Below are 15,499 nucleotides of genomic sequence, written 5' to 3'. Positions count from 1 at the left end.
AGTGGTAGGCCCCTGACTGGGAAAATCCCTGCTCTGTCTGGCATATTATCTCACCTGGCATTGCAGAAAACTCCCAAGTCTCCCTAGTTCAGGTCAGTCACTCTGTGACCACAAAACACCTCACATGTATGAAACCTTTTAGGAAAGAAGAAAGGGGCAGCTCTAGTACACCAGGGAGGCTGGTGAACATGTTTCATCTGATAATGAACTGGGTAGTATTTCAAACATAAAAACATCACTTTTACAAATATATATATATATAAGCTAGAAGCTGCTGCAGCAAGGTCCCCTGACACACACAAAAAACACGCTTTTCCTCACTTGCTGCTTAAATATCTATCCGCAAACGCACCAGGCTTTCCTTTAGCAGCTTTCCCCTCCGCAGCACAGGAATGCAAGGCACAGAAGGCTTTAGCGATCAAAAGGGAGCCCCACGCTGTGGTAAACAGTGGCGGGCCAGAAAGCCCCGCAGGTGCCATGTGTCACGCATTAACAGGTGTCTCCGAGAAGCACTAACGAGAGGACCCCAAGCGAGCTGAGCCGACAGAGCAACCCTTGACTAACAGGTCCCACGGCCCCGAGGGTATCCTTCCATTCTCTTGCTCCTTCTCTCAACGCCTGCTTGTTCAGGGAAGGCTGCAAGCTACCAGCTTGAGCAAGGGGAGCTGAGTGCCCGGGCAGGAGCTGCAGGGAAACTTTGCCTGTGCTTCCACGGGTCGCTGCCGGGGGAGAAGCTGGGGGGTCACCGGGGGTCTCAGCCCACTGCCCAGGGCTCCCTGGGGTCTCTCCCCTTTCCCTACCGAGCCCTTCGCCTCGGGGGGGGAGTGTCTCTGAGGCCGGGAAGGAACCCATGGGGACCCGACGAAGAGCTCTGGGAAGGGAACAGCACCGGTGACGGCGGAGCAGATCGATGACGGGAGGAAAAGTCCCGACTTGTCGTTAAAATAAATAAATAAAGCGAGAGAGGGGGAAGCTCTTCCCAGAGAAGCTGGCGATGAACGAGGGGTGCAAAACCAGCACCCCGGGCCTCCCTCGGGAGCGGGGGGAGCCGGCCCCCAAACGCCGTTTGCTCTCTGCGGTGATGCTGCGGGGGGTGGCGGGGCCACCCCCAGCCCTGACCCCGACCCCAGCCCCGTGTCCCCATCACGGTCCCGGTCCCGGTCTGGCTTACCGTTGCTCTGGCTCGGCGTCTCCTCGGCGGCGAGCTGGCAGCGCTCGCTCAGGCATTGGAAAAGTAATAAAAATCCAGCGGCTAGTTTGCTTCTCCGCAGCCTCGCCATAGCACGGAGCCTGCCGAGGCAACTCTCCTGGGCGGGGGTGGGAAAGTCCGGGAGGCGGCGGGGAGCAGCCCTAGCAGGCACCGAGTCGCTCTCTCCTCCCTGCAGCTCTCATGTAGCGGGGGGCAGCCGCCGGGGCTGGATGGGGAGGGGGAGGGATGCTGGGGAGGGCTCCGTCCCCCCAACTCTCACAGCCTCGCCGCTCTCAGTCCAGAGGCATCACCGCCGGAGAAAACAAGAGCAGCCTCGCCCGCCAAGTGCCAAACTCTCCCTTCCTCGCAGCCTGCCGACAGATTTTTAGGAGAGCCGCTGAGATCCTCCCTTCCTGGCTTGCCCCCACCCAGCTCCCTTCCCCCGCAGGGTGAGGCAGGGTGCCTTAGGGACGGTGCCTCCCCTCGGCGCACGACTAGGCGACAAAACCCCTCCGAAGGGAAGCGAGCGGGGAAATCTTCCAGCCGGGGCCGGCCCCGAGCCCCGGAGGGGGGGGGGGCGCAGGACCGGGAGGGCGGGCGGATGCGCCGCGGGCGGGGACCCGCGAGTTCTCCCTCTCTTTCGGGCTGGTTCCCGACACCGGTAGGCGTTAGAGCAGGGCCCGGGGCAGCCCCCTGCCAGGAAGGGGGGGGGCTGCCGTGGGGCCGGATCCCCCCCCGCCCTCCTCCGCAGGGGCGCAGGCGCCGGGGCCGCGCTCGGTTCCGCTCGGCCGCAGGGACGAGGAGGTCCCGGGAGGCGCTGCCCCGAAGCTGCGGGGTCCCACGGCGGCCGGGGGCGGGCTGGGGTCGCTGTTCCTCGCCCCTCCCTGCGAGGCTGGAGCTCCGCCGCTGTGCGGGACGAAGAGAGCCCGGCCCGCGGGCTGCTGGCTGCTTACAAGTTGCTCTGCAAAGATGTGTCTGCCTCGCGGAGTGACAAAGCAAAGCAACCCCCCAGTGCCACTTAATGCTGCCTTCCCCCCTCCCCCCCAGTATTTTTACTAGTGTTTCCGGATAGACGAGCTTCCCTTAATTCCCCCTCCCCGATTTATTTATTTATTTATTTTCTCTTTACCACTCAGACTTGCTCATGTATGCTCATCCCCCCAAAAGTTCAAGGACTGGAGGCTGTGTCCTGCATACATTGCTCTACATGCTTAATTTAACGCACCGTGAATAATCCCATCCCCTACATTAATCTGGGAACAACGGCACGGAGACAGAATCCAGCGGAGGGCACATCAGTCAGCCACAGACAAGCGACAGTGGCACCGGGGACCGAGCGGCGGCTTTTTACCAGTTCAGCAAACTGGCGCTGGTAATCAGTCGAGCTCCATATAGAGAGCTGTGAATACACCAGCCTCTCAACCCTTGCTACAAAATAATTAAATTAATTAGGATGACAATTAAATTAATCAAATAAATAGGGCTACAGAATGTCAGACATAGAAGATAACTAATACTTAATCACAAAGGAACAACCAGTAACGAGACTCTGTTTTCCCTTAATTTGCCGCTGTTTCTGAGATTAAGAATTCATCAGCTTCATCGTAATTGTCTTGCTCTTTAATCTTTGATGTGTTTATGTGTAAATCAAAGCAGAATGCTTGTGGTTTTAAGAAGTATAAGCAGAAATTTACAAAATCTTTTCAACATATATTCAGATAAGATCCTAGAGGCTAATAGCTATAAGGTTTATCAATTTGAATTTACAGTGGGCCCTTCTAGTCCAGTTTTTGCACACCCCTTGAAAAAAAAAAATCTTCCTCAGCCCATCCAAATACTGCTAAAAAGTAACTGCAGAAGTCCTGTTTTAAGAGAAGACATTAGCAAGTTTATGCTAAGTAAGAACAGGAATAAAATCCAAGCCTCAATGAAATCTGTGGGAATTTGGGGAGTAGGATCACCCTGTATATCAGGTGATCTGGATTATGCCGTATATTTTAGAGTAGATTTGGTCAAATTATTATTAGTTACTGTTGTTTCCTAAACAACAAACAACATGGGAGAGAGATGTTTCTTCATGTGATTCAAATGCCTTTTTTTTTTTTTTTTTCTCTCATGACACTTGGTCATATTGCCAAAGTTCCCCCAGGTTTTACTGGGGTTGCTGAGCAGGTTTTGAGTTTTCAGCCTTTACTTGAAGGGGCAGAGATTTAGTGTTAAGGAAGAAATGCATCTCTCTCTTAGCTGTTCACCTGCATTACTGTTACATGAGAATAAAAATGTTAAGAACTGAGAAATTTCAAGACCTGTTTTCACCTGCTTTTGTACTTTTTAACTGTAAATTAGGATCTTATACAGTTGTGGTTAATTTCAATCTAAGAAAGTTTGAATGATTTGGGAAAAAAAAAGTGCACATTTAGCTAAAATAAATAATAAAAAAAGCTTTAAACCCTCTATGTATAGTCTAGAAAAACCTCAATTTTCTTTCATTTTTCATCTGCTTCTCAGACTTACAAAGAATATTTATAGTTTTGGATTTATATTCTTCATAGATGGATGACAAAAGGAAAGGATTGACAATAGTCAGCTTAAGCAAGCAGTTGAAGATAAAAGTGCCAGCAACATATTGGTCCCACAGTCCTAATTCGCAGTACTCTACCTAATTGTGAAATTGTTTCACACTGTGCCCCCTGGGACGTTAGCATGCGGTTGCTGTATTCAGTGCTGCTTCTGCTCCAAGGTGAAAATCAGACAGTGTTCTCTAGCAAAGGCCATATCTCTTTTGTTAAAAGAGATAATCAGGACATATCTATATCTTGGCATAATTCTGTGTAAAACCACAAGCAAAACATTGTATTGCATTGAAAAGAAAGAAAGTTAACAATGAATCCTATAATGATTAATGACAACATGTCATTGCTAGAGAGGCATTCAGAGCAGAGAGGTATATTTGTTCATTGTTATTTATAAACCAGAAGTAAGACTGAAAGAAAAAACTTCTTGAAGGCTTCCTGAGGTTATGAGCTGTATTTACTTGGAATACAGCACCTGTGATAATTTTTCATTAATCTCATGTGCTTCTATCTTCACCCTCCTTACACCTTATCTCACCTCTCTTAGGGATATATCTTGCAGTGACATAAACAGCAGTAGTTCCAAAGAAATCAACATGAATGCTTTCATTTTTGCTATTCAAGGATATGGCTGAATAGTCTTCTCATCAATCATTCAGGAAAGAAGGGTGGAAAGATTCTCCCTGTTCATACTACTTACAAGTGCTCACTCATTCACACATTCATTTAAGATTTTCTTTTTATTTTTAAATCGTCATAGTCTCTTCAACCTACTTGTTTTGTATGCTGACTGTCTCTGATTACAAAAAGCAGAGTTTTTAGCATTTCTTTTCTCTTTCTAAAGTGCTGTTATCTATTCTGCTCTGATAGGTACAGGTGAGGCACCCCTCAACCAAGCCTCCTGTAAGCAGTCAGTGCTAGCCTGGATAGATACCTGCTTTTCAATTTGAGAAGGCAGGGGAGGATCTTTGTTTCGTTTGGGAAAAGGAACTAATAGGTAATTGCAACACCTGGGAGAGCAGGGAGAATATCTCTGTGTTCCTTTCCAGGAACAAAACAAAGTGAGTTTTCCTGTTTAGTCAATTTACATTTGCTTTTGTTCTACAGAGAATTGTACTCACATAGTAGTAAATAGACTACAACCAGCAATATCTTCTTCTGCAACTGAGGAATGTCTAACAAATTACCCAGCTTCCCAGCTGCAGAGAGAAAAAGATCTAGATAATTTTAGTCATAAATGCTGTCAGCATTAGTCCACACAGGGACAAAATTGAGCATGTGGCCTTTATGGCGCAAGTGGTTCATAGCTTGATGCTATGAGCATCGCACTTGAAGCTGCACCTAGATCTTAACGGCCTGCAGCCAGTTTGCCACAGAGATTCACCTCCCTTTGGAGCTCTGCTGGTAGCTGATTAGGGCTCAAGAAGGTGAATAGTTTTGCTACTGTAAATTTGGCTGAAGCACTAGGTTTTGTATCGTCAAAGTGAGGTGTTAGAGCTGTGAATTTAGAGTGCTGCCCAGCTGGCAGCTGCCTTTGACTCTGCCAGTTCAAAGGAGGAGCACAGTGTTTTAGCTGAATCACTAAAGGACCATGCAAAACTTAGATGGGAAGTATAAAGCAAGGAGGTAGATTTCCTGTTAAGTAGGGGAATACAGTAACTTCCCAGAGAAACTGCACTTAATTAAGCCTTTGTTCTTGCCCTGTTCCCAGCTGGGAGAGCCTAGAGTCTCACCCCTCTGATTTCCTGGGGCAAGTGCTGAGGTTCCCTTCCTGGCTGACTCACAACCAGTAGGCATCACTGCCAAATTCACTGTAACTCTGTGCATGGTGCTATATGCAAATGCTTGAGTTTGCATAATTGTGATTAATTAGGATATGCTTGCCTCTAAGAGCTGTGTGGTTAATGCTAGTGCAGCTTTGTTCAGTGAAGCTTTCTGCTTATCTCTAGAACAGCCGTATGACAAACCTCCCACATGAACTGCCTTATGCCTATGCCTCAATCTATGGTTAGGGAGTGCTTCCTGTGGGGGTAAAGAGATAGCTCAGTTTCATGGTGTGGTAGACACTTTGTGATGTGGAAGCTGGAACTGAGTCCCAGTAGCTCATGCAGTGATAAAGTGCCTGTGGTTTGCTGGCAATTTGAGGGGAAAACAAATTAAAGAGAAACATTTGAGCAAGAAAGACAACATTAAAAAGTAATAATGTTTGAGGCTAAACAAAAAGTTTAATCAAGTCAGTTTTAATTCCATTTTGAACTCTGTAATGAATTTAAGAGAATTTTTGTGTGTGTGTTTTTTAATGGAGCACACTTTCAAAATGAGAACCCAAAAAGATCCAGATAAAGTTGAATCATCTGAACAAGAGATGCTTCCAACAGTCTTTCAATGAGTCTGCCTTTACAATAACATTGACACAGGCAACAACAATGCTGTACCAAACGATGCCTTTGCCTGCATGTGATCAGAAGCTCCAGGGATGTTGCTCAACTTTGAAAACCACAAGGCAGCAAAGCCCCAAACAGGGCCTGGGAGTTCCAAGTCCCACATCCCAACCTTTTAACTCTAGCAATGGCTGTGACCCTCATTTGACATATATCCAGTACAATGATAGCTACAGGACCCAAGAATAGAGAACGAACCAGACAGCTCCCTGAAAGATTGTGATAGAGCCAAGTTTAACAGAGATCATATATCAGTATAGTGCTGGTCAGCACGCTAAGATAAAGCCATATGAGAACTGCAAGATTCTAAAGGATAACAGAGATAATAATACAAACATAGAAATTAAAGTGAGAGAACAAAAAAAAAAGCAACTTTACCAGTGCCACTTCTATGTTGGGTCATGCAACAGGGAAGACATCTTTATCCTTTAATAAGGAGGAGGTTGTCCCTCCTCACATGTTCAACTCTTATTCTCTTCAGCTCAATTCTCCATCCTCCTGATCCTCTTTGGAATAGAGCTACATATCTGATGCCCAAGATCCTGTCTTGAGTTCCCTATTCTAATCCTCCTGCCTCCACATACAAGCTTTATGTTGACCTTTCCTCTTTCCTTTCTACCCACCTTTTCATTAAAAGTGTAATTCCTGCTTTTGTTCTGGCCTAATATACATCTTTGTGCTATTTGCGTAGCTTAGACGAGCACACAAGTCCCATTAGACAGCATGTGCTCTTTTTGAAAAGCAGTGAAGCATTTTGCTGTATTAATACTTTGATGTATTAGGGTTATGGTTTTCTCCTGTATCACTCTTGTCTACCCACTGATAGAATCTCTTCTGCAAAGTTCTTGATAAGAATGTGTCTGCTTTCAAGGAACAGTTTTGAAGGGTCTTTTTCCACCAACAAACTAATCACTGAACCTCACTAGCTGTTACAGTCTAGTTAAAGACCACAATTTCACACTTAGGTCTGTATTAAAACTGCATAGAGGAAAAGATAAACAGGAAAATTTAAAAACCAAAGTTAATATTTTGGAAGAGATTTGTTCATTTCCAAAGAGATGAATTTTTCAGGCAGGAGGCAGTCTTTCTGCTCTTGGGTCATGTCTGATTTCCAGTTATTCTGTTCATTTGACCTCTCCTGTTCTAACAGAGTTCTTTCTGTCTTTCACATACTTGAACATTGTGAGCCTCACATAGGAGTGGCATGTGAATAATCTGAAATCCACTTCAGAAGCCAATGGCATGGGTGTTACAGGACCACACCAAAGCAGGCAAGCAGGGACATGGCCAATAAATCAATCACAGAGGCTGCAGCCTGGCCTGGCAGAGAATGGAGTTTGCCAGAGACATTTTTTAAAACTAGTTCAATTGAACTGGGCTAAATCACCTTCAATAGAGAGCTGATCTGGCTACAAAGAAATAAATACACTCAGAAGCTGTGTTGTCATAGATTTCACTTTAACATATTCCCCCTGTGTTGTGATAGAACATCTTAATATGCATAATAAACATTTGGTGTGTAGGAATGCACAGCAGATTTGCAAAATGCCACTGTGACACATGCTGATAGTAGGCTTATGGAGGGGATATATCTTTAAAGAAGAATTTAGCCTAGCAAGTTTTCTTCCTTCCACTTGTTGTGGCAATACTAACTGTGCCAGGGAAGTCTTCAAGAAGGAGAAAAACTCTCCAGGAGCAATTGGAGGCTAAAGCAGATGAATGCCTCCTTTTAGCTTGTTTTGAAGCAGTCACTACTTGCATTTGCAGATTGAAAAATGTTTCTGTAGTGGTTCCTATCTCTCAGGAACATAAGAATTATTTCACTGTAAGTAAGTATACCCATCTGCCAGGCAATCGGCATGCCCCAAGTAGTAACTCCTGCTTTCTGACAGCTGTCACTCCTCTCCACAGTGAGGTTTCCCTGTGATTTGCCCCCTCATGCTGGTCTGACCTTCCCTAGAATAGTTTAGCCCCTATATAAACATTCAGATGTGATTCTTTGCAGCTTCCACATACACCATCGGGTCTGGCAGTGTGCCTAATGGGAGAAATGGTGAGCAACAGTTCAGTGAAGGGCAGCACTTGATTTTTCGTGTCAGAAATCCATGCCAGCTAATATTTTTCATGATGCTTTGATTTCAAAGATTTAGTTCTCCTCATGGAGCAAAAGCAGATTCTTGGTAAGCTGTAGCTGTAGCCTTGACAACTCTTTCCAATGTCTAGACAGTGGAAAGAGATGATTACATCCTCTTTTAAACTCAAGTGCAACAATTCAACATGCTTAACATGTTTACCTCAGAATGAACTTATTTGTATTGTTTTGTTTATTGGTACTGCAAGCATCTAGTATTGTCAAAAGACGGAGGACAAGGTGGTTCTGGATAAAAATCTTTTGTTAAGAGTAATATATGAGTAATAGATGTGTTAGGTCACATATGGTCCCTATGAAGGCTTTAGAATGGACCTAGATATTAAGGAGTTTAATAATACGCATTTACAGCTAATATGTCTCATGTAACTGTATTGAAAACACTAACACTTGCAGAAAGGCTCTTCAATTAATGTTAATTGAGCAACACTTAATCCCAGAGATGAGCCAAGAAATGTCAAACATTGCTGCATTTACTTATGCAATATAGAGAACGGTGGAGAGAAAACAAAGTTACCACTTCCATAACCGATTAAAAGCTATCTTAGTGCAGTCTTACAAGATAACAAGAGTAGGAAAAGAGATCTGAAACAAGAAGGAAAAATTCTGGCTTAAGCAGCTGCATCAAAATAGATATAAACTAAAAAGCTTCTCCCAAACAAGACAGCCATAAAAACAGAAGATGGCAGACCTGGCAGGTCTGCCTCACATCAGCCAAGTCACTGGGGTCAAGTCACAATCCAAATTGGTGTTGCTGACAAAACCTTCAGGTGTCTGAAAGCCTAGGACAAGTTTGGGAATCTCAGAACATGAACTGAGTTCCATGCTAAATTGTGTCTGGATATTACCTCCAAGAATCAGATTTTAAAGTAAAGCTCTGAGGGAACGTAAACCACACTTATTGCTGACAAAGATGAACAACTGACATCTTCAGGAAACCCCATATTATGGTATGCTTCTTTATTCTTGTTATGCTGTCAGATATCCAGATCAAAGTACCCATTCATGCACAAAAGTTGCTGCTGTCTAAGCGTGATCCTGAGCTTGATTCAGAAAACAAATGTTTGGCAGACTTCTCTGTCAACTTATTTCTCCCAACATGAATTTTGAACAACCTTATTTCATGCGATCAGATTAAAAAAAAAAAAAAAAAAAAGCTATTTTACAATAGCATTTGTACAATGCCTCTAAGTGAAGTCTCAGTCTCATATGAGTTCTCATTTTTCAGGAACAAAGTTAATTTCTCTCTCTTTTTTTTTTTTTTTAATCCTTTGTTAAAATTTCAGTTTGTTGTATATATTTTATTGACATAATGCTGAAGAAATAAAACTTCAAAGAGATTGCCAATATGACTGTTACTCAGCTTAGATGTCCAAAACAAGTATGTAGCAAAAACATACAAATTTATATCTGTAAATATATGTTTTTTTCTGAGATTATGACAGTCACAGTGTTATACTTCACAATGAAGTCAGATCTAAGTTGTCCAGCTACTAGTTCACAATTAACACTGCGTACAGAAAAACTCTCCAGGTACAGATAGGTTTTTAAAATGAGAACAGAAAAATGCACCTTAAACTACCAGCAAACAAAAGAAAAAGAAGTTGAATTTTATTAAATTTGGAATCACTTAATGACTTTTTAAGGACAAAGCACACATGAAAAAAATGACAAACATAACTGAAAAATCTTAACTTATTTAGAGTTTCTCCTCAACCCATGTTATTGTGTTGGCAACTAGCATCTATTTCATAATATGAGGTAAGCAAATAACGCAAAAGAAACAATTCCTTTATGAAGAAGGAATGTTCATTTTTGTAGTAACATAAGAAGTCTATAAATCTACTAACTTTGCATACAGTTTGAGGATTTTACCTTAATCTCATTTGTTATTTTGGCAGGTGTAAATTTCCACATGCAATGGAATATACCTCAAAGCGGCAGGTAAATCAGCGTCACAAGTCAAAGTCAGGTCTGAAAAAAAAAAAAAATCTCTCCTTTATAAACCATCATTCATTTCTTTCCTCCTTTATATTTTCTTTGTATCTTCCCTTATCTATTTCCTTTTTTTTTTTTTCTTATGAAGAATGGTGCTTTGAAGCAAAAAAAAGTTATAAACTGTAGACTGCGCAAATATGTCCATGTCAAACATACTTGAACGATAAAGAGATTGTAAGTCTTTGAAGTGAATTGTTTTTAGAAGTTTGACAGTAGAGTAGCTCTGAAATGTTTTTCAAAGCATACTAGCACATTTCTAAAAAAATATTTTTCAAGTTTTGGATACATCTTTTTGTTGTTGTTGGTGATTTTTTTATTATTATTATTTTTTCTTTCCTTCTCTTAGGAAAGAAGGACAGAATATTTTTCCCCATTCAGTATTTTGTTCAACTCTATTATTCATACAAGTTCATAAAGCTAATAGTGTTTCTTTCAGTCATTGAAACATATAGGGAAAGTCTTACATTCTCCATTTATCTACATTCCTTGTAAGGTCAGTTAGATTAGTTTGAATAAGAATTAAACCTCCAGGATCACAGGGAGAGGTTCCTGGCCAGTGCCAGTCACATAGCATTGTGGTTTCAATTTGCAAAGGTAATTTATTCAAGTTAGACAACTGGGTCAGCATGTATAAAATCAAGGTCTTCAGCCAGTGTGAACTAAAACATTTACTTGAACAGTCAAGAAAATTATGGTCTTTTCAAACTATTTGAGGCTCTAGGATATTATGAAAGTTTATTGTTGCACTTACATCTTTCTCCAGAACACTGTCCTGCATGAGTTGCATACATACCTGCAGTTTTTCAGCAGGTGGGGGATGGCTACACAGAGAACAATTAGAAAATGGCTATTTCATTGATGATATGATGATATTTTTAAAGGCTGGATATATCATTTATGTTGTCATGAAAATAAGTGAGCTAACTATAACTTGTTACACTACTTTTACTTCTGTTGGACAACAATCAGATGAAAAAATATAATTATTATCCACCATTAGAATGACTTGGAAATTTTTACAAATTTGATTAAGAAAAAAACAGGGGGTTATGCATACATAATCTTTTTGCCTTCTAGAAAATGTACTAACATGCTTCCCTGGTCACAAGTTGTGAGTTAATTCTGATTTGAACTTGGTGCAAGTTTTGTTTAGCACACGAATGTGTGATCTTCCAAAGGGTCATTACATTACCACTTAAAAAAATGTTATTAGGTAGCCATTGTGAAATACTACCAGTTCTTGGCAAGAGTCTAAACCAAGTTCTTGCCATGGTTATGTGAAGATACATCTCTTACATGCTTATAACTTTTTCTCTTAATTCTGCCCCACACAGTTTTCTTTTGTAGGTTTTCTCCAATTCAGTAAATATAGTCTAATTTTACCAAATGCCTACAGAAGGATTATTTCTGTCTGGTTTGCTTCCCCAGTGATTGATCCTCTATTATGGAGTTCATTATCTGTCTGTACTAACTCCTTAAATCCAACTCCTGCTTCAGGGGGCACTTGAAAGAAAGAAAAGAATAATTAAAAGCCTCTATACAAATGTAGTCATGGATATGAAATTTGTATTTCATATATTTGTATTTCATATACTCCGATCACTGTGGTTTGTGGACGGATATTGACTTTCAAAGATGAGACTACTCTAACATGCTTCTTTTTCCAACTGCTAAACTGTACTTGCAACGTGGTGAATCTGCAACAAAATTAGAAAAAAAAAAATCTTTTCAAAATGACAGTTATCTTCCAAACTTTAAAGCTTGAATAAAAAGGTATTAACATATATGTTGTTTGTCTTACTTTCTACGTCAGTGTGTGTATATATACATACACACACATATATATATACACATGTATATACACAAACACACACACCTTTGTCTTACCTTCTACCTGCAACTCTGTTTTTCTTAATATAAGCATTCAGTTTTTCTAAAGGGTTCAAAATATAATACAATTGTAATTGAAAGGTACAATGGTTCATACATGGAAAGGTGAGGGTAAATATGTTCCCTAAGATTAGTGGAGAAAGAACTGCAAGTGTTTTCATTAAACTGATTTATCAAGGTTCTTGAGCAGGTGTGACTTTTAAGTAGGAGAGTAACAGAGACCCAGCACAAACTTGACATTCAAGAGAACCAGGCTCAGTTTTTGCTTCAGCACATATATTTTGCAAGGCACTATCAAACCATTATCCACTCTCCACCCCCATCCAACTAACTAACTAACTAACTAAATATAAAAAAAGTAAAATTAAGGAAACACCCTGCCTTACAGAGCTTTTGTGAAGGCCATGCAGGGGAAGCTGTAAGGTTCGACTCTGCGATGGTAAGGGCAGCCGTGCAATAGATGGTGCTGTTCCCACGCTTCAGATCCTGGGTGACCTGTTGTCTGTCAAGGTGCAGGTCATGCACTGAGATGAGTGTGTCTTCAATGCCCCCACCACCATTATGTTTACACAAAGAGCAGGATAATTAAAACATTTCTCCCACCTTCCTCAAGCAGTAGTCAGCTTCCCTGCTTTTATTATTTATTTATTTATTTTGTTTCTCATAACTTTATCACTCCCTATAGCATTTTTCTGACTTAAATCAGGTCTTTATTCATCTCACTCTCTCCACCTTGCCATCTCCCCCTAGAACAAGTAGAAAAGGCTCATTTATTCCATTCAAGCATGGGGAAAAAAAAAAAAAAAAAAAGAAACACTTTCAAGATGCTAACTGTTACTTTTTGGAATCAGATTAATAATTTGAATTAAATCCTTTGTTCAGAAGACAAAAGAACTAGCAAAGAGGATAATGGATTATCCACTGCCATTGCTCAGCTGGAAGTTATCCAAAGGTTGCTTTGATAAGTAGAGTGAGAATCAGAGGTATGACTGATGTAGCATCCTTATATTGCTATAACCTGTAAAACAGAGATACTATGATCTTCAGAAATACTATTACAGAGCTTCCCAAACAGATAATAACAGTGAAAGAAACTCCGGCATCTCATCCATTATATGTATTTCATATATATTGCATTGTTATATAAATGGATTTTTTCCAGTAGTATTGAGATATTTGAAGTCTCTATACAAATGAATTTTTGTTGATGAAAAGAGTGTTAGATGCCTTTATTATGGTATAAGAGATGAATTAGGTGAACATAGCTAAATAATAAGATATTTCTGTCTGAAAATGTATGTCTATCTAGTAGTAACTACAATATGGACACATCCAAAAAAATAAAAATAGTCTAGATACTGCCCTATTGCAATAGAGATAAGCAGTGTAGCATGCAGTCCTCAGCTCTGTTGACGGCTGCCTTTAAGGAATTTCTAAGGCCTACCATTTAATTGGCAGTTATGCTAGGAATCTTGGGCTGCTTTTAATGCTATTCTTCCATTCCTTTGCAATACTTTAAGTCTGTGTCAAAGGCCTCCCTGTACCAGGGGGAAAAAAAAAAAAAAAAAGCTTTAATATTTCCAGTAATTTCTCAGACTTAGTGTTTGCCAAAAGCTTAACAACTGTCAGGATTTTGGCACCTTCCAGGTTCCCTTCTCTTGGAGGAAGAAGCTGTGAAGTACAACAGTGGGTATTTAACTCAGAGTTGTCTCAAAGGGCAGAGTAGTTAGGATTGGCTAATGTGTCCAATTTGTGCTATGCAGTGTACCACCTCTTTTTCTTTCCTTATTTTGTATTGCTGTGCCTGTAACAGCTACATCTCTCCCTTCAGAAACTTTGCAGTACAAAGAACAGAACATGGGTATTCATGTGAAGGTCTAATGGATTTTGTGTTCTTGCATACAGTAAATTGTTTTCACCTTAAAATCAGTCATTGTTCTTAAAGATTCTGACAATGCTTACTTCAGAACAATATATAAATTAATGCATTAAAAAAAAAAAAAAAAAGAAAAAAAAAAAAGGATTGCAGTAATAAACTCCAGGGAATATTCATGGACAAGTGGGTAAACAGAAGTTAAGCAGTGACCCTGAAGTAATAGTACATTACGGTTTTCAACTCCAATATACTGAGTACAAAGAAACAAATTGATTTTTTTTAAAGCTTTGAAAATTAAACCGACCACAGTAAAAGTGTTTTACTACACATCAGCAAAAAAATAAAAATTAAACTGCCATAAAAGCTATTCAAGAGAGCGCAAATGTCACTGTAGACACAGAAAAAAAAAATTGCTCTTCACAATTCAGGTGATTTGTCACCAGGGTCAGCATTTCTTCAACATTCCATTCGTACAACCAATGGCAGAATTTGGTGTGGCCCTGGGGACCAAGGCAATGTGATAGCACAGAATGGGCTTCTTTTTGGAAAAGGAGCTGAAGAAATACTTCTGAGATGTAATAGAGGACAAAAACAAACTGAACTTTTTTTCCTTCTTCTTAAAAACAAAACACATACACACACACAAAAAAATAATCTTATTTCACTTAAAATAATAATAATAAAATAATTTAAAAAAAAACAAAACACAGAATCGTCTAGGTTGGAAGAGACCTCAAGATCGAGTCCAACCTCTGACCTAACATTAACCAGTCCTCCACTAAACCATATTGCTAAGTTCAACATCTAAACATCTTTTAAAGACCTCCAGGGATGGTGACAATATGTGCCAAATGCAGATTTCATTGTTGAAGGCATGCTCTATTACTGCTTGCACAGCAGCCCCACATACACTCACCTCTGAGTAACGTAAAATTCATCATGGTTTATTCCTATATTATTAATCCTTTACTCTTGAAGTCACTATTTGTCATTTTTCAGGGAAAATCAGACTGAAGTTCAGCATCTCTTGCAGGCTACAGCCTGTGTTAGCTTGCTGCTAACTTCTGCTAGGAGACAAGGCCGCAAGGCATGCTAGCATGTTTCCAGGGACACCTGCAGCATCTTCATCCATCACCTTTCCACAGCCTGATTTGCTGTATTTATAGCAGCTGTCCCTCATTAGCTTGGGGGGGGGAGGAGGGTCAAAATCTGAAAAGTTATACAATTTTAATCATAATCTGCATAAAGACCTACCCATGTCTGAAATTATTACAGTATCAGGAACAGAGGTCTTAAAGAGGCAATCCTGTACTGGTATTGTTCTTAGTAGCTATTCCTTGACATCAGCCATAACTATCTTTGTGAACACAAAGAAGTGATCTG

At 40.9% G+C, this 15,499-nt stretch overlaps 1 protein-coding gene and 1 long non-coding RNA gene across 4 annotated transcripts in view; both read right to left on the bottom strand.

Moving 5' to 3' along the window:
- PLXDC2 (plexin domain containing 2) overlaps positions 1-2,147 on the bottom strand; it is a 266,121-nt gene extending 263,974 nt beyond the window's left edge. The window contains exon 1 of one of the 2 annotated variants that reach the window (XM_027450660.3): positions 1,172-2,147. In XM_027450660.3, coding sequence (XP_027306461.2) covers positions 1,172-1,227 — 56 coding nt within the window. In that variant the 5' untranslated portion in view covers positions 1,228-2,147. The remainder of the gene's footprint in view (positions 1-1,171) is intronic. The other variant, XM_027450662.3, reaches the window with a different exon arrangement.
- A 3,854-nt stretch (positions 2,148-6,001) lies between these two features.
- On the bottom strand, positions 6,002-15,234 carry LOC106015060 (uncharacterized). 2 transcript variants are annotated; one of them, XR_001186832.5, is made up of 4 exons: positions 15,033-15,234; positions 12,627-12,742; positions 10,228-10,326; positions 6,002-8,241 (listed from the first exon to the last, which is right to left on the bottom strand). It is a non-coding gene; the product is annotated as an uncharacterized lncRNA (long non-coding RNA). The 2 variants fall into 2 exon arrangements; XR_001186831.5 differs by lacking the exons at positions 6,002-8,241; positions 10,228-10,326 and adding an exon at positions 10,353-12,047.
- Positions 15,235-15,499: the final 265 nt, after the last annotated feature.

The sequence above is a fragment of the Anas platyrhynchos genome, chromosome 2, assembly GCF_047663525.1.
Source record: "Anas platyrhynchos isolate ZD024472 breed Pekin duck chromosome 2, IASCAAS_PekinDuck_T2T, whole genome shotgun sequence".
Taxonomy (NCBI): Eukaryota; Metazoa; Chordata; class Aves; order Anseriformes; family Anatidae; genus Anas; species Anas platyrhynchos.
The sequence above is the reverse complement of the archived record's forward strand: the minus strand, read 5'-3'. Positions and strand labels throughout refer to the sequence as shown.